We start from the raw sequence: 25114 nt of genomic DNA, 5'->3' as shown, positions 1-25114 counted from the left end.
CTCTCTCTCTCTCTCTCTCTCTCTCTCTCTCTCTCTTTTGTCCTTGTTGTTATTTGAAAAGAATAAGGCGCGGGGTGTGTGGGTTGTGTGTGTTGAAATGTCGAATCTTCCGTGCTCCAGGCACATTTTCTTCTCTCAATGTATTTTCTAGGGGAACATGACCCGACCCCCTCCCTCTCCACAGTCTAGACCCTCTCCTTGCCTAATTCTCTGCACATGTGCCTGGTAATAGCTAATGATAAATAAATGACATCGGCGAGTTCCACACCAACTGTTATTGGCTGTATAAAATCGATTGTGTCTCACAAAGCTTGGGTGTATCACTACACCTGGCCAATTGTGACCACTCTTTATCAGTGGCCTGTCCAGGAGGACTAGCGCTACCGAAAATATAACTGGTACCATCGTCTTCTGTCACATCATATTCATCAAGTGTTCGGAACAAAAATAACAGTTACTCGCAATTACGAGCCCTCCTTAATATGCGTGGGGCGGAACGTAGCTCAGTGGTACAGCGCTCGCTTGATGCGCGGTCGGTCTGGGATCGATCCCCGTTGATGGGCCCATTGGGATATTTTTCGTTCCAGCCAGTGCACCACGACTGGTATATCAAACGCCGTGGTATGTGCTATCCTGTATGTGGGATGGTGCATATAAAACAATCCCTTGCTGCTAATCGAAAAGAGTAATGACGTGGTATCCTGTCATTGAGATGATGCATATAAAAGATCTTTTGCTATTATCGGAAAAAATATAGCGGGTTTTCTCTCTAAGACTAAATGTCAGAATAAGCAAATGTTTGACATCCAATAGCCGATGATTAATATATCAATGTGTTCTAGTGGTGTTGTTAAACAAAACAAACTTTAAATAGTTTTAATTATTACTTGATAATGTTAAGGGTGGAGACCGAAAATATTATCAAAATTAAAAAAATTTAACGTATGGTAGGCACTTTGTTTGACGTTTATCATGCCTGTTGTTGTATGTATAGTAACAGGTGATGGTTAATGCTAATGCAGGTTTACGGGAGTGGAAACGTCAGGCATGTTCACAGATCATAAATCGCACGTAACGCAGTTAATGAAATGTTCTTGGATATGGATTAAGACTTCGGCTAGATAATTACGTAACGAGCTATTTTGCTGATAACACGAAAAGTGCCGGCAAATAGATCGGATGCCAAGTCGAAGCTAGCACTTTAAATTAAGACGTCTACTCGCTTTGCAAAACACAGGCTGTTTATGTTAGGTAAATACGAAACTTTATCTGTGTTATTCCATAAATACCTTGAGAAAATTTGTTTGTTTTTATTACTACCTGCATGTTTCTCGTCATTCAAAGAGTCCCAGGTGTAGTGCCTGTCTGCGAGTTTTGACAACCCCCATGAGTTTCAATTAGTGACGTAATAACTGCTCTAGAACTTCGTGGCGATGCTTAACAGTAACAAATAACGTTTCAAATTTGAAGTCGGTTCAGGCACCATCTTATCTGATGATCGTATGCATGTTTACTTGTAATGCATCAATAGCCCAATGACTGCAATCTTTTAGCAGGTGTTTCTGTCGCTTGTTGTAAAGTGTCAGAACTTTAAATCAAAACATGATCAGCGGTTGTTTTTTTTAACGCTCAAGCCATTTCAAAGCAAACACTTGTCATGCATGGTTATACAATAATGATAAGATACTTTTTTTTAAAGCCTATACTATTAAATAAAACCGTGGCCCGCCTTTTTGAACCCTTTCAGTTTCAAGGTCAATACATGTAGAAAGAAAATAAAGGGATGTTATTTCGACTAATGACGAGTCAGCACATTGTAAATGCGAATGTCTATTTTGGTGTCTAATGTACGTAGTTATTTCGATACTTAGTCTGCATTCTACACTCAACAACATTAATTAGGGGCCAGTAGATTTTTTGTTAATTCTTGTCAGTTTATTTCAGCAAATGTTAAAGTTTGTTTTCTTTTGAAAATAGTATCACTGCACAGACATGGTGTTTTGGGAGTAACTTTTGTTAATTTCGACATAAAATCTTAGAGAGGAAATCGATACATGTTTCTATTTGTAGCAAGGGATTTTTTATATGCAAAATCCCAGAGAAGACAGCACATACTACTGTCTTTGATATACCAGTCGTGGTGTACTGCACAGTCCAAAAATAAATCAGACACCTTGGTTATATAACACCAAGTCCAGATTCAAGAGTAAGAATTTTTAAAACAGTTTATTTATTAAGCACCGACTATTGGATGTTTAATATCTGTTCATTTTGACGCATAGTCTTAGAGCCCCTGTGCGTGCTGTAACCTCGCCGTGGTGCAGGGGTGTAACATTCTCTTTGAGAATGGCCAATACAGCACAAATTGAAGTTTAGAGTAAAAGTCAGTATCTTATCTGTGATATTTGTATTTGTATTTTTGCACAGTTCTTTACACTGTTTTTATTTATATCTTGATCATCACCTTGTTTGTTTCCATTACCATAGTTTGACACCCAATAGCCGATCTATTTTTCGTGCTGGGGTGTCGTTAAACATTTATTCATTCATTCATTCATTCATTCATTCATTCATAGTCTTAGAGAGGAAATCCGCTACATTTTTTCCATTGGTAGCTAAATATTTCTTATATGATTAGTTTAGCAATTGCAAGTCATTGTTTCCGTAACATTGGAATAACGATACATGCAACATTTTTACACACGGTGGCTGTTTCATGCATTTATAAAAACTACTGAAATGAGCACTCGACTTGGATTTGATACGCGTTAATTCGTAACGATCCTTGTCAATGTGTTCGGTCTAAAATATGTTTTAAATCATTACGTTTAAGAATATGCTACAACGTTGACAATGGAAAAAGCTGTAATTCTTCATACACTTAAAAAAACACCTGCCGAACATATCTACTGATCCTTAATTGTGTTGAGTATAAGAAGAAACCTATTGCCGCCACATAAGCTACTCTTATTACCCATATGGTTAAAAATATCTTGGTACATATCAAAGTGGGACGTAACACTTCGACGTGATCGATTTACGCACTACAAACGTACAGGAACGTCAACCAAACAAGTTGAGTGATAAAAAAAAATCATGGGTAATAAATATGATATTAAACTCGCTACCATTTCGTATCATGTTTATGTCCCTTGAGGAATAATTTTCATTGTCTGACAATTATTTCACTCGGGACATAAACATGATATGAAATGGAAGCTCGTTTAATATCCTATTATTACCACACACGTATACTGTCTTGTAATATAAATATGACGTGAACATTATGCAACACTGCTATTTGCTTCCAGATCTCTAGAGCCGGGAATTAGCGCAGTGGTAAAGCGCTCGTCTAATGCGCGGTCGACCTAGGATCAATCCCCGTCGGTAGGACCATTACGCCATTTCTCATTCCAGCGAGTGCTCTACAGCTGGTGTAACAAAAGTTGTGGTGTGTACTACCCTGTCTATGGGATGATGCATATATGAGATCTTTTGCTGCTAATCGAAAAGAATAGCCCATTGGTTTGCGGCAGCTGATATCCTCTCTTATTATCTGTGTGGTCCTTAAAGGGACATTCCCGAGTTTGCTGCTATTTTTAAGATGTTATCGACTAACAGAGACTTTTTAACGATTGTAATTCCAATTAAATACATTTTTGTACATAAAATATTAGTGGCTGTATATTAAACGTGTTTCTGATAGTCCTAATATTTGTACTAGATTAAATTTCATTTTATTTCCTAAAAACAGTTTTTTTCGTACGTACGAAATTATTTGAAGACAAAATCCAGTTTGGGCTTCTTACAAATACTAAGACGACCAGAAACACATTGAATATACAGACACTGATATTCTAAACAAGAAAATACATTTAATATTTAAGTTTAATCGTAGAAATAGTTTATTAGTCGGAAACATCATATAATGCAGGAAACTCAGGAATGTCCCTTTAAGCATACGTGCAGTGCCATATAATCGTATTTAAAATGTGTCGAATACGTCGTTAAATAAATAATTCCATCCTTCCAGGTGTCCTGATAATATATGCATATGATCTCCGAGTAACTGACACGAATCTTTAGCTCGAAACAATTATAATCGTTATTCAGATGAGTCAAAATCATTTAGGCCTTACGTTTCAAGTTCATTTCCTACAATGTTTCGTATGTGAGTGTATATGCTGTTGTAAAACGCCCTTCATGGCACATATTCTTATATAAATATACATACAATTAAACATGCAGTGAAGTGCATACAAAGACATCTTGCTGTCCTGGTTTTCAAAGATATATGATGCAGTTATACATTTTCAGTTTAAGTTATTCCCGTGATTATGTCCAAATAAGGTTCAAGCAAGCTGTCTTGGGCACATACACCTCAGCTATCTGGGCTGTCTGTCCAGGACAGTGGGTTAGTTGTTAGTGGTTAGTGAGAGAGGAGAGGGTGTAGTGGTTTTACACCTACCCTTCGAGTCGTTAAAACTCGCTCTGGGTGTGAGCCGGTACCGGGCTGCGAACCCTATACCTACCAGCCTTGTGGCCAATGGCTTAACCACGACACCGACGAGCCGGTAGTTATGCATGCAGGGGGTGCATATAACATATATCGTGTTGCTACTCATACGGATTGGTGCAGGCGGTGTCAGAGGGTTCACTCGTTATCTTTACACCCAGGATCGCACATCCAATTGGCATAGAATATCTGTTTATTTAACAGTGGGCATATTCATCAAATGAAATTCTTGACGCGTGTAAGCGTTTCCTCAAAACGGATGCTCGTCAAAACTAATGCTGCGCACACACTTTCCAACAAGACATGTCTTATTAAACTTCCATCACGATAGTCGATTATGGCGATGTCACACGATACGAGTGCCTCGACTAACGATACGAGTGTTCTCGTCTGAGAGCCTCGTATCGTGTCGCGTTGCCTTTAGTGTGTGCCACGGCAAAGATGTAACATTTGCATCTGTTCTGCAGTTTTGCTCTGATTAGAATTTGCGTTTAGCGCGTATTCCATCTGTCCGTAACACGTAATTTATAGTGCACAGAGTGATCGGATACACAGTCTCATAAGTGCTCGCGTACGGACAAGCAAAAATGGAATCTACTCGACCTATTTGCATGTAAATTTAAAAGCGATTAGTTACGGATTATGCATACGAATTACGGAAAAAAACTGTCTCGCTTAGGTTGCGTGTGCTGGCGTACTCGATAGTTAAAATTTGTTTTGTTTAACGACACCACTAGATTTATTAATCATCGGCTATTGCATGTCAAACAATTGGTAATTTGGACATATAGTCTTAGACAGGAAACCCGCTACGTTTATCATTAGCAACAAGGGATCTTTTATATACACCACCCCACAAACAGGATAGCACATACCACGGCCTTTGATTTACCAGTAGTGGTGCCCTCGCTAGAACGAGAAATATCTCAAAAGGCCCACCGACATGGATCGATCCTACACCGACCTGACACTGATCTACATCCCGCCCTTACCCGTAACAGTACAACACGGAGCAGGTATCGCATTTAATATACGTCTGCCAGCGAAACACGTAATGACTGCTGATTCCTTCCTGCGCCATACAACAGATGGAAGTGGAAACTCATGCAGACCCACTCGGCCATGTTTTAGTTCATCACTCTTAATGAAAGTCAAAATGGTAGTTATTTAGTTTCCTGTCTTCCGAAAATTCTGAATGGCCATCGGAATTTCACTTTCCATTGATCATATATGTCGATCAATCTTCAACCACCATTAAACAACGAGATCACAATGGCTGTAACTAGAGACATATCACAGTGATGTAAAGCCGATATAATATATACTATTACCTCTGAATAGTTGGCAATACTAGTTACTGATTACTGAAAAATAAATCTGGGTTCTCGCCAGGACAGAAAGTACGAACAATATGCACCATCGTGAAATCCCCCAGAAGGAACGAGAAATAGCCGTCGGGGATCGATCCCACACCGACTGCGCATCAAGCGAGCGCTCTACGACTGGGCTACGTCCCTCTTCCCTATTAATCGATAGGTTCTTAAATTCTCCGGCCATGGTGAAAAATTCACTGTTAATTAACTGTTCAATGTAATACTGGTTACCGTTTTGCATATTGCGCTTGAACTGTATTACTGTTGGTATCAGATTAATAAGTATTTGGATTCCAATGTAAAGAAGAAAATGGAGGCAAAACAAAGAATATTTTGTGTTTTCAATGTTTACACTTGAATAAAACTACATCGGTAGGTATATTAATGTCGTGGATGGGTCAAAGATTACTGGTGTTCAACTATTTGTAAGCGAAATGTCCCATGTAACAGCAAATTGAAAGACGTGACCTGTTGATGTTTCTTTTTGGTACGCTAGTAGCGTTGTAGATGTATTTTTGCACTTGCCATCGGGATCGCACAAAGTAATTTTTGGTGGCACGAATCTAAAAACCATTGGCCTTGGGCATCGAGCCACCGTATTATAGAACCTTGGAGTGTATGCCAAGCATTAGGAACGCTAAGGTGTATGCAAACTAAAAACGTTGAAGGTATTTTTTTAACTGCCGTGCCGTGTTTTGTCAGGCACTGATCTGATCACGTGTAAACTGTTTTCATTACCGTGACGCATTTAAACAGTAATATTAAAGAACGTGCAACGTACCACCCTTTGTCGAAATACAAACTGTGAAATTGGCTGGAAATAAAAAAAGTAAAGTTTGTTTTATTTAACGACGCCACTAGAGCACATTGATTTTTTATCTTATCATCGGCTATTGGGCGTCAAACATATGGTCATTCTGAAACTTTTTTTTTTATTAGAGGAAACCCGCTGTCGCCACATAGGCTACTCTTTTACGACAGGCAGCAAGGGATCTTTTATTTGCGCTTCCCACAGGCAGGATAGCACAAACCATGGCCTTTGTTGAACCAGTTATGGATTACTGGTCGGTGCAAGTGGTTTACACTTACCCACTGAGCCTTGCGGAGCACTCACTCAGGATGTGGAGTCGGTATCTGGATTAAAAATCTCATGCCTCGACTGGGATCCGAACCTAGTACCTACCAGCCTGTAGACCGATGGCCTAACCACGACGCCATCGAGGCCGGTCTGGCTGGAAATAGTGCGTAGTGTTATTTTCTTTGACAATGGGCTGGATTGAAAGAAGAGACCAATTGACTGATTGATTTGTTTGTTCATCTAAAAGATCCCTTGCTGCTAATTGAAAACAGTAAAACATGTGACATCGATTCATGTTGTTAGAAAGTGCATACCAAAGACTCCTTGCTGCTAACGAAAACATGTAGCGGGTTTCATCTGAAGACTACGTGTCAAAAACAACAAATGTTTGAAAGAAAGAAAGAAATGTTTTATTTAACGACGCACTCAACACATTTTATTTACGGTTATATGGCATCAGACATATGGTTAAGGACCACACAGATTTTGAGAGGAAACCCGCTGTCGCCACTACATGGGCTACTCTTCCGATTAGCAGCAAGGGATCTTTTATTTGCGCTTCCCACAGGCAGGATAGCACAAACCATGGCCTTTGTTGAACCAGTTATGGATCACTGGTCGGTGCAAGTGGTTTACACCTACCCATTGAGCCTTGCGGAGCACTCACTCAGGGTTTGGAGTCGGTATCTGGATTAAAAATCCCATGCATCCACTGTGATCCGAACCCAGTACCTACCAGCCTGTATACCGATGGCCTAACCACGACGCCACCGAGGCCGGTCCAAATATTTGAAATCTAACAGCCTGTTATTTTTTGATCAATGTGCTCAAGTGGTGTCTCTAAACCAAACCAAACTTTATTTTTAACTGTTTTGTATACGTTAATTGTTAAAGGTTCTTGGGTTTTTTAAAACTTGGTTTTAGTTTTGTTTGTTTGTCTCTCTAGTTTCACAGTGTTGACAATCGCGTTGTTCTGTGAGCGTTGAAATATGGCAGCGCGAGGACCAGGTAACATGAGCATCATGTTGCCATTGCATTGTATTGTGTCAACGAGCGCTCCATAAAACTCGGTCACACAAACATTCACACACACACACATTCACACACACACACATATACACACACACGTGTCTCTCCGGGACACTAAGAAAACAAGTCCCCACACCTGGCCCACGTTCACTATATATGTTTTTTTCGCGGGCGCTCGTCAACTAAATTGACTGGTTCCTGTCCCATTGCATATACGTTTAACGTTAAGCGGAAAAACCCAGTCTAGCGATAGCTTTAATAAATCCTCGAAGCGCTGTCGTCAACTGAACGCGTGGATGGGTATCGGATCACATTTGTCCTTAAGACGTTCTACAAAAGTTAAGTGTCAGGGCCAAACATTGGTCGTCACAATAGTAAATCTTCGTCCTGCTGACAAGCAGGTATTTTGGGACTTACCTGCGATGATAATGTAACAACATGGAGAGGCATTAAAATGTAAGACGGGCGGTCTGTTTGCTCATCCCGGCCTTGGTGGCGTAGTGTTGAAGCCATCAGACATAAGGCTGGTCGGTACTGGGTTCGCCTCTCGGTACCGGTACCACCCAGAATGAGTTTAACGATTCGGTTGGTAGGTGTAAGGCCACTACACCGACCTTTCTCTCACTAACAACTAACAACTAACCGCTAACCCACTGTCCTGGACAGACAGCCCATACAGCTAAGGTGTGTGCTCAGGACAGCGTGCTTGGACCGTAATTGAATATAAGCAGGAACATAGTTTGAAATGAATGTACGAATGAATGCCCATCCTACTCGGGAACAACATGTGTATGTAGTTACGGACTGACCTCAGTACTTAGTGTAGTAGTTAAATCATCGGGCGTGTAAGATTCTTTGCTACTAATCCGGTAAGGCTTTTACATGCTCGTGTACCACGTAGGTTTCGAGCATGTCCGCCCCAGGGTTCGGCCTCTGGATGTCAGGGGCCCAATCCGGGGCAGAATTTAATTGGGACAATTTTGACTTAACCAAAACAAGGGAGGGGATTTTATAATTGATTTGCGCATTGTCAAAATAAATACAATATATAAAAAAATCGGTAATTTTATTTATTTTTTGGACACATTTTAAGTTGGGCGATTCTAAAAGGGAAAACTAAAAACAATTACAGAACTCTTTAATAGTATTTAGCCCTAGGTTGGAAAGGAGGACTTCTTGGGCACCCGCCACTGTATTAGGTGGGGAGGATTCTTTGCTACTGATGATTTCCTCCATAAGACTATATGGGGCGGGACGTAACCCAGTGGTAAAGCGCTCGCTTGATGCACGGTCGGTGAGGGATCGATCCCCGTCGGTGGGCCCATCGGGCTATTTCTCGTTCCAGCCGGTGCATGTGCTATCCTGTCATATGGGATGGTTCATATTAAATATCCCTTGCTACTATGGGAAAACATGTAGCGGGTTTCTATTTTTTAAGACTATATGTCAAAATTACCAAATGTTTGACATCCAATAGCCGATGATTAAAAAATAAATGTGCTCTAGTGGTGTTGTTAACCAAAACAAACTATAAGACTATATATCAGAATTACCAAATGTGTGTCATTCAATACATCAATTTGCCCATGTGATGTCGTTAAACAAAACAAACGTAACTTTTCGTCCCAATTAATCACTATTGTTCATGTGCAATATAATACTGGGTAGTGCTTTTTCTACGTATAATGTTGACTGGGGAGTGCAAATCCAGAGGAGTGCAAATTACGCGTGACACCGGCTTCCACTTAGAACGAGTTTATCTACTCATTGGACAGGCATAAAGCCACTACACCGACCTCTCTCCCACTAGCCACTAGCCCACTGTCCTGGACAGACACTCCAGATGGCTGAGGTATGTGCCCAGGAAAGCATGCTCGAACATTAATTGGATATATCCTTCCCCAAAACCATAACTGAATGTGTATACACCTGGAAATTAACTAAGCGCCATCTATTTTTAAACTTTGCTAGTAATTGTGAACATTTCGTGAACACAAAACACAAACAGAAAGTAATGTTCTGTTGTTGCAGAGGATATTGAAAAAGACTGACAGCAGGTTACATCAATATTTAATGTAGTTTAGGGTAAAAGTCAGAAACCTTAAATATGCATGAATGAATATGTGAATTAACTGTGGAGCTGCAATCACATTGATGTTTTTCTTATAAGTAATTTATTCATTCCATCTCGGTAGATACCCAGTAGATATAGAATATGCTAAAGCTTTCACTTAAAGGGACATACCCTAGTTTGTAAACACTAAGGCATATTTTTTCACTGTTGGAGCCTTTTTAGATAACTGAAATCATACTTTACTTAGATTGTATTGTTTAAATTATCCATTTCCGTACATGCGAAGTGGTTTTGGTCATCCTGGTGTTTTTAATATCACAAAATATATTTCTTATTTTTTTAAAAAACGCACGTGCGTCTTTGAAGTAACAGTTATGGAGTCGAGTTTTAGTCTATTTTTAGAGGGTATTTCACTATTTCAAAGTCGCAGACTCATGTTGCACTCTATTGTAACTTTATCCAGATGTATTACAGGTTTGTAGATTAAATAAACTTAGTTTAACGACTCAATGCGTAACACCGCAACATGGAGTTATCTCTCACTAACAACTAACCCAGTGTCCATGAACGGACAATCCAGACAGATGAGATGTGTAACCAGGACAACGTACTTGAACCTTAATTGGATAGCATAAGTGAAGAATAAGTTTAAAGAGAAAGAGTGCACTTCAGGTGGACACTTTACCACTAAACTTCTTGTATTTAGCGCTCGGTTTCGGGAGATGCTTGGGTCGAAGGATGGAACCGCCTTAGTTAATTTTGTTTGTCCCGACCAGTGCCCCAAGACTGGCATATCAAAGGGCGTCCTGTATATGGAAAAGTACATATGGAATATCCCTTTCTACTAATCTATAAGTGTAGCGCATTTCCTCTACCACTATGTCAGAATGATCAAATGTTTGGGGGGGGGGGGGGGGGGGGGGGGGGGCGTAGCTCAGTGGTAAAGCGTTCGCTTGATGCGCCGCCGGTCTAGAATCGATCCCCGTCGGTGGATCAATTGGGCTATTTCTCGTTCCAGCCAGTGTTCCACAACTGGTGTAACAAAGGCCGTGGTATGGACTATTCTGTCTGTGGGATGGTGCATATAAAAGATCCCTTGCTGCTAATCAAAAAGAGAAGCCCATGAAGTGGCAATAGCGGGTTTCCTCTCTCAATATCTGTATGGTCCTTAACCATAATATGTCTGACGACGTATAACCGTAAATAAAATGTGTTGAGTGCGTCGTTAAATAAAACATTTCCTTTCTTGCTTTCTTCTTCCAATAGCCTTGCTATTATTCTAAAAGTGTAGCGCATTTCCTCTACCACTAATAGCCGAGGATTAATAAATCAATATGTTTCAGTGATGTTGTCAAATAAAACAAACTCTAACTTTAAGCATCGCTCATCGAGTGAAAACGGTTGTCATTATGTTACGCCCACAACGTACACAACAGCAGAACATTATTACTGAACCGCGACGACCAAACAGTGCACAAGTGACACAAAGAAATTCAGCCTGTAAAGAGTTTGTTAAATTTATGACAGAATTACATTTGTTTTTCATTTTGCTTCTTTTTATGCGTACATGCCTATATTTGTGTAAATACGAAGGCATAGGAACCCCTCTGTGGTATATCGCGGGTGATCTTTGAAATGAATGAATTAACGTCTTGGTTTTCCCATGGGTATACGTTACGTCAAGCGCTTTCATGTCACTTACTGTTTCTTAAACTAATCCTTGTCCCTTCGCATATTTCAGCTTGTGATGTTCTTCATCAGTAAATGAGGGCGGGGCGTAGCCCAGTGGTAAAGCGCTCGCTTGATGCGCGGTCGGTTTGGGATCGATCTTCGTCGGTGGGCCCATTGGGCTCTTTCTTGTTCCAGCCAGTGCACCACGACTGGTATATCAAAGGCCGTGGTATGTGCTATCCTGTCTGTGGGATGGTGCATGTAAAAGATCCCTTGGTACTAATTGAAAAATGTAGCGGGTTTCCTCTCTAAGACTATATGTCAAAATTATCAAATGTTTGACATCCCGTAGCCGATGATCAATAAATCAGTGTGCTCTAGTTGTGTTGTTAAACAAAACAAACTTTATTCATTAGTAAATATACTGATTGAAAGAAAGAAGTGAACACACTAGTAGTACCAGCAAAGCAAATATTGACTGTAACCAAAACAATCATCCTTGGTGTCAGAAGATAATCATGTTACTGGCATTCAACCCCATATTAGTGACATTCAATCCCACAGTATTATATCTTTGTAATTAAAGTTGATATAAGATAAAATATGTTCTTTTATTACTTTCCATCAGTATACATTTGACTGTGTCTGTCCATATCTACACATACATCCAAGGCTTTGTCGAAAAGAATGAACAGTTGAATGGCCTGCTGGCTGGCTGGCTGGATGGATAGATGGATGTATATATGGACGGACGGATGGATGGGTGGATGGATGGATGGATGGATGAATGGATAGGCGGGTGTATAGATGGACGGATAGATGGGTGGATGGATGGATGGATGGATGAATGGATAGGCGGGTGTATAGATGGACGGGTGGATGGATGGATGGATGGATGGATGGATGGATGAATGGATAGGCGGGTGTATAGATGGACGGATGGATGGGTGGATGGATGGATGGATGGATGGATGGATGGATAGATGGTTAGTTTGGTATATGGGTAGGTGAATGAGTGACATGGTGGATGTTTTAAAGTTAAAGGTAACGACACCACTGAAACACATTGTTAAATAATCATCTGCTATGGGATGCAAAACATTTGGTTATTCTGACACGTAATTTTCAGGAGAATCCAGGTCCCCGTTCCTCGAAGAGCTCTTAGCGCTAAGATCACCGTAAGTGCATAACAAATTCATACATTAAAGGTGATGTTAGCGCTAAGATCGCTTCACGTAACGGGTTCCTGCTACATTACTGGTTTCCTCTAAGTTCTCGTGTCAAATGTTACCAAATGGTTGTAATCGAATCGTATATGATTGACAAACCAATGCGCACTAGTGGTGACGTTAACAAAACAAACGTCAGTGCCTGAGAATATTGGCTGAGAAAATGATGGGGGGGGGGGGGGGGGGTCTTTAACGTCACGCCAGTACACTGTTCACTCGGTGGCATTGCATAATCCATTATTGTCAAGCTTCTAGGTAGTTGTAGCTGTGCATGTGTAAACATCTGTTATATATTTTAAAAGCTTTTTTTAAAAAGCCAACCTTTACTTCATGACCGCAAAATGTGGTATATTTGCGTGCCACAAGATACAAGTATCACCGATTTCGATCTTTTTTATGTCTTCATAACAATAATTTAAAGCTTTTTTTTTTAATGTTACAGTCCATAAAATGATACTTACCCAAAAACGATATCAGATGCTGCACGAAAATATGCACACATGTTACATCAATCGCCACCATTTGCTTTCTGTGGGGATCATTTTAACTGTTAAATCGCTCGTTTGAAGTACACCATTATTGCACGATTTGTGTTGTTTTCTTTAGCTCAAATGTTACCACGAGGTTTATGCTTGCTGGCGTGTTCTACGATAATTATACGGGGAACATTGGTGAAGCCGGGATTGTATATTGGGGGCCACCCACATGGACGGGGGAGGTGTGAGTGGGCAACCGCACTGTCTATAAGTCGTGTTATGGTTCGACAGCAAAATATAAATGGAGACCGAAAAAGAAGAGGTTTGATTGACAGCTCTATTTAAAAAAAAATGAAATGCTGTTTCGCTGTTTTTAAGCACACACACATACACACACACACACACACATACACACACACACACACACACACACACACACACATATACACACACACACACACACACACACACACACACACAAAATAAAATTAAATAGTCTTTATGTGCATTAAAATAAATCCACGAAATCCACCAGAGACTCCTAAGATCAAGACTGTTCGTCCCCCACATTTGTTCTTCTTCCGAAACGGCTGTAAATGTTTCTTCATTTCCCCCAACATCTTGATGTGTAATTTGTGACCCCCGCGGCGACCAATTCTTGTTACAGTGTACCAATTAACTTCCGACTTTCTGCTATTTATATCTTTAATTGCACCGCGAGGCGGCTGAATACAAAACATTGCCCCGAAGATGGGAACTATCACGAAGTGGTGTCATAAGGTCACAATAACAGACACCAGCTCTCTGTGGAATCAATGGAATCTCTAATTGTCAGGAAGGAAAGTTGAAAGGAATCAAGTAACAAGTTTAATTAAGTACGTGAATAGAATCACCACCGATATGAACGTCAAAATGCCACTAATATATAGATCTTGAATACCTATTCTCTGAATCAAAATGCTCATTTGACAAATATGTGCGACAATGCGTTCAGAGAAAGGGCGTAAGTAGCGTTGAAAAGAGTGCCGCTTTTAATATAAAAGAGGTATTTTTGTCTAATTTGAAAATACTAATATATATGATTACTGTGTCTTTATTTTTACTTTGCGCTTTCCTGGTCATGGGATCATTGTAAAGGTCCATTGTTAATGTAATAATGTTTACAAAAGGGTTAGCTATATAAATACATGTAATTGGCATGGGTGTATTTAACGTGAACATCGCTGTTACTTGAAACCGAGCTTATAACATTTGAAAGTCCAGACTCAAATCTCTGAGGACGTCACACGCATACAGTTTTGTATGGTATTGCCATGACGTTTAGTGTCTCTAAACGTTTTATAAACACGGTACCTGGTTGTAGTTTGGGAGTAGTTGAACAAGTGTCAAGTTTATCTTTGGACTCTTGTCGGTATGTTGTTGTTTCAGCCAGTGCACCACGACTGGTATATCAAAGGTCGTGTTAATGGGGTTACATTGTCTGCGACTTGGTGCATGTAAAAGATCCCTTATTAAAGGAAAAGTGAAGCAGATTTCCTCTCTAAGACTATAGGTCAACATTACAAAAAGGTTTACATCCAATAGCTGATGATAAATAAAGCAATATGATCTAGTGGTGTCGTTAAACAAAACAAACTTTAACTTGTGTTTAACTCTTAAGAGTCTTGAATCTAGACTCAGTTTTGTAACCACAGTGCCCGTTTGAAGTTTGGGAGTAGACGAAACACTCGTGATTATATTTAGACTCATTTTGTTCATTGATGTGATTTTCACTGCATTATTGTTTTATCGTTCACGTAATGACCGTTTTGTTTGTTTTTAGTTCCAGTGCCGGGCGCGAAGACGTGTCAGTATTCTAACATTGTCACCATGCAGCGCGAATGTAAAACGGAAAACGAGGCTTTACTGGAGGCAGAAGAATCGGACAATAACAAGAGATTGTGCGAGTACGTATGGTAATTATTGTATGTGAGAGTATGTATGGTCATTATTGTATGTGCGAGTATGTATGGTCATCATTGTATGTGCGAGTACGTATGGCCATCATTGTATGTGCGAGTACGTATGGTCATCATTGTATGTACGAGTACGTGTGGTCATCATTGTATTTGCGAGTAAGTATGACCATCATTGTATGTGAGAGTACGTATGGTCAATATTGTATGTGCGAGTATGTATGGTCATTATTGTATGTGCGAGTATGCATGGTCATTATTGTATGTGCGAGTACGTATGGTCATCATTGTATGTGCGAGTACGTATGGTCATCATTGTATGTGCGAGTACGTATGGTCATCATTGTATGTGCGAGTACGTATGGCTATCATTGTATGTGCGCGTACGTATGGTCATCATTGTATGTGCGAGTACGTATGGCTATCATTGTATTTGCGAGTACGTATGGTCATCATTGTATGTATACGTCATGATTTCAGGGCACATCCCATCCCATATTCCGTCTGATAAATGCATCATTATTGTTATTTAATTTCATATACATGTATATAAATATCCTCATGAAAGATACATTTTCTGTGTAAGATGGGCTCAATAAAAAAATTACGAAAAGATGCTATTAGACCCAAGACACACACAGACATGTGTCATCTCTCCCGCGAACAGTTCTTGAGCCCTCATATCCATAGTTCGATAAGGTAGACTCGTTTTAATTCGACTACTTAACTCGTGTTTTCAGAAGCATCTGTGACTTTCGAATCATTCTTCTTTTAATGATATTCTCAGCATTTAAATATTGTGGTCACGACATTTCTACAGAACTATGAAACGATCTTTAAGAAATGGCACTTCTGTCTGTATGACAACCGTATATTTCGTCAAGGTTCAGCAGGTTCAAATGTCTCTCAAATGAAATACATCGACTGAAACCACCCAATTAACTTAATTAATACATATGCTTATAAACCGTTTCTAAGTTTCTATATGTGTACCTATCAATGAAGTACATATATTGTTGTTCGATAGACCAGACCAGCGTGCGTATGAGCTTGATGGAAACGTTGAGTGCTGGGCGTTTTCTGTTTGGAACTTGTATTCCTTTGAGACTATTTCCTATCTTTATAATCAATGCCATGTGACCTGTGAGGATCTGAAATCAGAATATTAATATTATGTCTGTTTTCATTATTAAGATTCCTGTTTCTTAGATCTGGTTTAACGTATTAAATGAAATGCTATTCACTCCACCTTGCTTAGTGTTTGGATTATTCCATAGAAAACGGATTGAAGTGATGTACACAAAGAACGGCGGTTCTCCGTGACCTCGTTCTCTCCTTGCTCCGTTTGTCATCGATATGGTTTTGTCTGGTCGCGGAATCACCCTGTGTATCATCAATAGCTAATGATGGGAAGTGCTGCCATAGCTCTGGGGGATTTGGGAATCCTCGATTTCTGTCTGGCAACGCTGCTGTATATTAAGGTTATCATTTTCAGACAGCGCATTTTAGTAACTTCATAAATTCGATAATCGACATACAACCAGCCCTGATGGTGCAGTGGTTAGATCATCAGGTTTAAGGTTGGTGAGAGTGATGGGTTAATATCTCACTATCGGCTCCAATCTAGAGTAGGTATAGGGCTTGATGAACAGGTTGTAGAACATTGCCCCAAATTCGGTGTAATTAACTCTAATTAATTTACACTGTGTTTTAATGTAACTTTTGAATGTTTATATTAATGTTCTTCATCACTTCATATTTGCATTTACTAGAGTCGTTGTCCCTATCTATGTTTATGTCCTTTTACCCCACGCAGAAGCCGACTGCAAACCTTTGCCACCCAATTATGATATAGGCAATAATTGACTTTCAAAACTTTAATTAATGTCATGGGTTTCATTTTCTATTTTGCAGGAGTCTTCACACTTTCTGGTTTTGTGTTGCCCGAAATGTTCCTCAATGTTTTTACAATGTCAGTGTGATGAACGAACACTTCACGCATTCCCCTCATTACTGTAACCTATCCTCTGAACAGTTCCTTCAGCTTCAAAACATCATACACTCAAAGCCCAAAGACACCACTATATCACTGCCAGCTTCCGTTTCCGGTGAAGACAGTTATGAGACTGTGACGTCACAGTCCAACAAAGATGTTAAAGACGGTGAACATTCCAATCACAAGAGAAACAACTCAGGTAAAAATATAAATGTAACGTAAATACCAAATATCCCAATAATTAGAGAGAAACAGGCGTAGCCAGGATTTTATAGTGGCGGGGGTGGGGCACACTGTGTATTTATGTATGTATGTATGTATGTATGTATGTATGTATGTAATTAAGTATGTACGTATGTATGTATAATTTAATACAGTTCAAAAACAAAAAGGTCTGATTGGGAGGAGATATAGGGGTTGTTTACTGGTTTTGTTTGTTTCTTTGGGATTTTTTTGAGTGGTGTGTGTTGTTTTGGTTGTTTGGTTTTTTCCGTGTTTTGTTTTGTTTGTTAACAAAACACGGAAAAAAACCCCAAAACAACAAAAAAACTGTTTGGTTTGTTTGTGTGGTTTTTTGTGTCTTGATTTGTCTTGTCATTGCTTGTCTTGTTTTGTTTTTGTTTGTTTGTTTGTTATTATTGTTCCCCTGTTGTTTACATTTGAGCTAGTCACAATATACCCTAACTTCAGTACCGATATCAGGGCCGTTTATTAATGGGGTAAGAGGTTGAGAATATGAGCATCTAACAGAAAATATTTTAGTTTTCTTTACGCAGACAAAGTATCGGGTATACGCTATATTTAGTTTGATATATAACAATCAAAAACCAACCCCCTCGCCTCTAAAATAAATAAATAAATAATGTATTTGATATAAATAGGTTCTGGTTTTTTTCTTCTTTCAGCACCAAGCTCATTATCCATATCCTATTCTCTGTGGACGTTTTTACAGATATATGTGTTGGGGTGCCTGTTGTTGGACTACAGTGTGGTGTGCTCGTAAAGAGGAGGAGATTAGCAACAGAGCATGGATTCTGTTCATGGGTTTCCACCAAGTTATTGAATTATCAGATATAATAAATGTGTATCGGCGTATTCTAGAATTGAGAAACAGGGTGCTATATTGTGATGAGAATACGTCTGAAGACCAAGGGCAAGGTCGCTTAACTTGCTCAAACTCTCATCTACATTGCTCTGTCATTATTTGATGATCATAAAATTGATATGCATAGAAAAAAAACGGTTTGATCGTTAACATGCACAGGTAGCGTCACTGGTTAAAGTATTACCGGTTATTATTATCAGATAATGATGTGGCTTAAAATGAGCGAGTCGTGTATTCAATATGAAGTTTACAACAACAAACAAAATCAAAAGTAACCTGTTATTTGTAGTTTCACACTTTAACAAAATATGTCAATATTTATAAAAAGAAAAAACATGTTTATTTCTGTCGTAATTTTGGGCTTTAGTTATTGGCCTATATAATTACAACAGAAACTTGAATGTAATTATATTGGAGTGTTGGGGAGTTTTGCCCTCAAAACCTTCACGCAGATAATATGTAACTATTCTTTAACCATTATTAATATAAAATACTTTTAACATTGTTAATTATAATTTATATTAAAATGTTCTTACCTTATAATATTGTTTTAATGTCTTCCTATTTATAACGTATTATTCAAATAACGTTGAGAAAAAATGGTTGACACTTTTTGTTCTGTTGTGGCAGTAAATTGGTGCTTTAATAGTATTCTCTCTGTTATATATTATTTTTTACAAATACAACTATTTATTTAAAAAAAAAATATTTGTAATGAATTCATTTTATGTATATTGGCTCAATAATTTATAAAATAAAATTATCAAAATTGTATTCGCAGAATAAAGGGGTGTGATTGAGTGTAGAGTTCTGTTCCACCGTCCTGTTTTCACAAATGTTATATTTTTTATCTTGGTGTAAAATTTTAAGTAATTGTTTTGAAAACATAATACTTTAAAATGATGATCTAATGTGTTTGTTTCGAAGGGGTGTGTTTGTAACCAGGATACTCATGTACGTACGAGTGTGCTTAAAAAAATATACTGAATTGTCAGAATTGAAATTTCAAGTTGTAAATTTTGTTTGGTTCAGTGTATATCACAAACGTGTGTTAAACGTTGTTACACATGTATTTAGATTTAAAAAACAAAACAAAAACAATTACGATAGTAATGTTTACCTTCGACCTGTGTTCACAAATTATGATTTTCAACTTAAATATCATCTTCTCAAGCCAAGGTACCATTTTGTACAATATATTGCATTTCGTATCTATGCATAGTTACTCGCATAAACCGATGCGGACTTGTAGCATATTAAATTTGAAATAACGATTATGTCACTTACATGATATCATCACTGACCAATCACATTGTGTTTAACAATGGACAAGAACGAAATATGGCTTCCCCCATATACAATGATGTATATGCACGGTCTGAAATGTAACCCAGTACCTATGATATATAACTGTTTAAATATGGAGGATGTCTACGTGAATAAGGATCTCCGTTGTCTTTTGGTCTAAATATCATGGTAAACACGGTAAATTGCCATGAAAACGGCCATGCTTGTTTATAATGAAAAATAAGTAAAGTTCTACACGATTGGAATACATTTTTCTGAAGGGAACCAATGAAATAAGACCAGTTCCGGATCAGTATATGCGAGTAACTATGACAAGGTACGACATTCAGTAAACTGTACGGAACAACACTTTTTGCCTGCCAGTATGCTTAAATATCGAATGAAACAGGACTATAAATGTATCTGTATATTTCGATTTTATAGGACAGTGGCGCAAAATTCACTATTTTGTTTTGTATTAAATTTACACAAACGTTTATAAGAATGAAAAACGTTGACAAAATAATGACCTGACAGGGTGGTCATAGTGGTATATATTTGCTTTATCTGTGATGAAATTGGTCAACTGACTACGTCGACACACATTTGTAAAACATTTGTTTGCCATGTTGTAATTTTATAATCAGATTTCTGCGTTGTTTTTTTGTTTGTTTTGTATTACATATCCTGTATAGTATATTGGGAGTCTGTTTTTCATATTAATAATCTAGATAATATATTACAAACATACACTATCATCGATGTCTCCTCCTCGGGTAATAAACTAAATGTATTACGTAGTCTAACCTGTCTATAAAAAGGCCACTTAAATGGTATTTTAATATAAACAGTCATGGCCGTTATGAAAATAACAGGTTGGTTTATTAACATTTGGTGGTAATTAATGTGTCGTCGTTATTAACGCGTGTTTTTATTAATAGGCTGTTTTTATATTGAGATAAAACATGCATTTGATTGCAAATAACATTAGTCTGTGTGTCATTATTAAGATGGTTGTTATGCTAGCTGTCGTTTATAGAAGGCGGTACTGTATCTATGTAATTCAATCAGACGTATTGTAATAGCTCATTGAACATTTTAGTTATAATTATTGGAAGAAAACATATTTATACAGTAACTGTGAGTGTAGTTGAGAGTGACTAATAATTACATCACTTTTCAAATTTAACTTATCTTGAGTAAGGTAATTATTGATACGCTTGTATGTTTATTTGTTTGTTTGTATGCATGTATTCAAGGCCAGCATTTTTCAGACATTTTGTGTGATCTAACGCACCATTTTAGAAAAAAAACGACGAAGCATAAGAAAACGATTTACAAAAGTGTGATTCCCAGGGGGTTTTTCCATGTCCGTCGGGTTACCTCTTTCAAGCTGGCCTAATGCATGTCTAGCCGACGTTCGTCGTACGAAGTAATATAGAAGTCACGACATTAATTTTTAGAATCTCTTTGAACCCCGTGAGCTGTGATTTAGACAGATGATTAGTTCGTGATGTGTAGAATCGATCACGTTCAGATCGTTAATGGCATTATGATTACTCCTCCTTGCATAAAGATCTGATAAAAAACAATGGCATGCACTTTTCCATGTTTACCTTTTAACCGTGAATAGTGATTAAAATGTCACCTTCAGTACCTTCCGTCTATTAAATTAAATATATAGTTTTGGAATAGTCAGTTTATGCCGAGATATAAAACTTGAAATAATCAGAAATAAAAGGATTTCGTAGGTGGTGTTGTAGGGTGGGGTTTTGGGGTGTGTTTTTTTACTAATACATTTGGGAATCCGACAAAGTAGGTATCTCGGTCGGACTTTAAAATATTTAGAGAAAGAAATAAGGGGACACTTGATATTATACACCACATTTAATATCGATATGTATGTATAAAATGAAAAACAAAATGAAATACGAGCTTGGATATCAGTAATCTACGATTAATACTGTTGACGTCCTGACGCTATGGATGAGGGGTTTGGTTGCAGTAGTACTTTGCTGTCAATGTTGGTGTGATCCCTTATTTCTTCCCGTCAGTATACACATGTTAGTTATTTCGCGGAACGTTCATAGCGCTGGACTCGTTCACTGGCGATGTAAGAGATTCTGTCCATGGTTGATATCTCTGAACCTTTAGTGAATATAGTCACGTTTAATTTGTTTGCACTGGCATTCGGAACATTCTTCACCCGGCACCGAGTTTCGTAAATTCGCGATAAGTAAATCAGCCGAGCTATTCCGAATTCAATGAGCTATTGGTAAATTTTTATTAACTGTGTCTTATGATTGGTTAAATAACACGTCACCTAGATATGTTTTGTCATTGGTTTGTTTCAGATTGTTGTGTAACGAAGAGTAAACGTAGTGTAGATCCAGACTTCTGTTATCAGTTTATACGCATAGCTGTGAATCCTGCCAAACTCGATGGAGCATATCATTAGCATATATTACTTATAAAAATTAACCTGTGTACCAATGTAGGCTAGAAATACGTAAATATTTACTAACACTGGCAGGCGCACCGGTGTGTCAGTGTACATATCTGTTATAAAGACGTTGCCATAGTTTAGCACATTTATATACTAGTATATGGCAATGTTTAGCTGTTCAGTTGTTATAGATGTTTTGATGATTCCATTCATATTCTGGGACCAAACAGAAAGTCATTATTATTCGGTTATGTAATCTGTTGAGTTTACGGTGTAAAACGAAAGTATACACATTTAAACATGAACGCTATTCATAGCTACACACATTCTAGCGCTCACGTACGCGTGGATGTAGCGTACGTACAATAATGCACACATTCACATTTGCAGACACATGCATACGTATTCATACAACAAAACATATACAGTAATATTGTTTTGAATACGAAGTTTAGTATCGGAACATTCGACTGCTTGTTACAAATAAATATAAAATGGACAAAAACACAGAAAACCCCCCACGAATGCGATAGCCATTAAATTCCATTGGGCAATGTTTGTGTATACGTTTATCTTTAATTCATAACAGATAATGGTACATGAGTGGCCGTTGGATATCATTTATCGTTCGAGTCGCTTCAATACCTATCTAACGAGCGAAAGTGATTTGGATATGTTTTAAACAGCGAGTTTAAGATAAATGGTATCTAACGGATATGTATGCAGTATTACGTTTCTTACATATCCTTGGGAGATTCCCAGGTTTCTAGTACATCTATTTGTCGTTTACAACTAAAACATATTTATGGCCCTAGCGCTTGTAGATAAATCAATTACATGTTAACTTGTATGTCACAGAGCAATCGATTTCGATTTCGCTTTGTTCACTGAATGGTACGGCTATGGCGACTGGGTTATCAATTAGGAAAATCCAATCATATGCATTTAAATTGTTATCACACGTATGTGTGTTATTAATGTGTTACGAAAAAATATGATGTTCTCACCAACGTGTACAAAATAAAGATATTCGCTCATATGAGCTTATTATTAATATATAAATGCATTAGTCAACATAATAATCTTCGTAATCATCTTCATTATATATTACAAATATATACTCATCGTAAAGAGAAACATTGCATTATAAAGATGGAATTAGACAATATATGCACAAATAGTATCATTTTTGCAAGCTTTTTGTTGTTTTGTGGGATTTTTTCAATTATGTTTTAATATTTTAATTTGTGTATAAAAAGTTTTTTTCTTTTTTCTATTTGGGCCTATGTAAATAAATACACCTGTCTAACACGCACAGTTTCTTTTTCGGTACGTATACATAGGACTGCGTTGACTGATTGTCAGCTTGTTGGCTTGACAAATTAGTGCGTTCTGTTTTATCATTATTAAAATGATTGGTCACATCCGATCATCTAAGTGTTGACACTTGCACTGAATCAAACAGATTTTGTTATATCTGCTGCCGCAATTTACTGATTTATAATTCATGTGGTTGTGAAATTGCTTCTGTTTTGTTTATTATGAGCGTTGTTATTTTATTATTTAGTATTAGCTGTGTGTTATATCTTCAAACCGGACCAAGTCACCATCAGATCTGGGATTTGTTTTCGTCACACAATATTCGTGTCTTCTTTGTTAACTCATGTGATTTCCCAACAAAGACATTGCTTGAAGATACTTGGTCCTGTGTGCTTAACATACATATATTTGTTTTTACATATCCGATCATGTGAAATTGCATCATCTTGCAGTATAATATAAAAATAAGCATGCAAGGACGTTGCGATGTTGCCAAGGATAGATATAGATCCCAAATGTTCCGAATTTCAGTCCACCCCGCATACATCTTTATTATTGTCTTTGTCCGCAGTCACTTGGACACCAATATGGACAGATATAACACTGGTTCAACAGATTACGATAAAACTTAATACTTGTCATACAACATATGTGCATATTTTTGAAAACACAATCTTTCACAAGTGGTGACTGGGTATCTTGTTTTTAGGTCAACATTTCGGAAGAACAGATTTTGGTTCCTGCTAGCAACCAAGGCAGTTTTATATATATATATATATATATATATATATATATATATATATACACACACACACACACACACACACACACACACACACACACACACACACACACACACACATATATATATATACACACACACATGTATATACGCAGTGATATGTTTGTATATGTGGCAATATCTTATGTCTGTTCAGATGCTTCGATCAATTAATGGTTGTATTTGTTTCGTAAGACATTTAAATTTATTTTTTACAATTGATACCAATTAAAACAATGTACAAGACTACACGTTTAGTTGTGTTGTTTGTTGAGCGAGGCGAGATGTAGATTAAAGGTAGATTCATACTTCATCGCTGGCTCTTGTCGGCGAGTAGTTGACTCGCCCAGTCCTGCTTCTGTTCAAACCCAATCCTCATTTTCCAGTGACGTCGGTTCATATTAAATTTTGGTTAGAGTTCATTCAACGCTTTTTCGTTTTTCTAATAACAAAATAAAATTCCGTTTCGCATTATGTTGGCAATCAAAGTATGAATTTGCCTTAATTGTAGAACGATCACCTGAGGTACGATGGGTCGTAGTATCGATTCTGTAAGTGAACCAAGCGGTTGCTACTCTGTTCAAACCATTTGCAAAGCGCATATAAAAAACCCTTTGCTAATCGGTGGAAGTAGCCTATTGTGGAATCCTTTATTTTTGTTGGTATAAATTTTCGATTTGTTTGCTAAAATACATATTTCTTTCATTGGATCAAAAAGGTAGTATCATAAATTCGTATATATGTATAAATGTATTATAACTTCGTTGTGTCCTCAATC

At 37.9% G+C, this 25114-nt stretch overlaps 1 protein-coding gene across 1 annotated transcript in view; it reads left to right on the top strand.

Annotated features, from left to right (window-relative positions):
* The window catches only part of LOC121382173, a 44309-nt gene extending 19724 nt beyond the window's left edge, over window positions 1-24585 (top strand). Inside the window, exons 2-4 of the mRNA XM_041511686.1 lie at window positions 15269-15392; window positions 17316-17596; window positions 18303-24585. Coding sequence (XP_041367620.1) covers window positions 15269-15392; window positions 17316-17596; window positions 18303-18400 — 503 coding nt within the window. The 3' untranslated portion in view covers window positions 18401-24585. The remainder of the gene's footprint in view (window positions 1-15268; window positions 15393-17315; window positions 17597-18302) is intronic.
* The last annotated feature ends 529 nt before the right edge of the window (window positions 24586-25114 follow it).

This window comes from Gigantopelta aegis, chromosome 9, assembly GCF_016097555.1.
Source record: "Gigantopelta aegis isolate Gae_Host chromosome 9, Gae_host_genome, whole genome shotgun sequence".
In the NCBI taxonomy this organism is placed as follows: Eukaryota; Metazoa; Mollusca; class Gastropoda; order Neomphalida; family Peltospiridae; genus Gigantopelta; species Gigantopelta aegis.
This window is presented reverse-complemented; position numbering and strand designations above follow the sequence as displayed.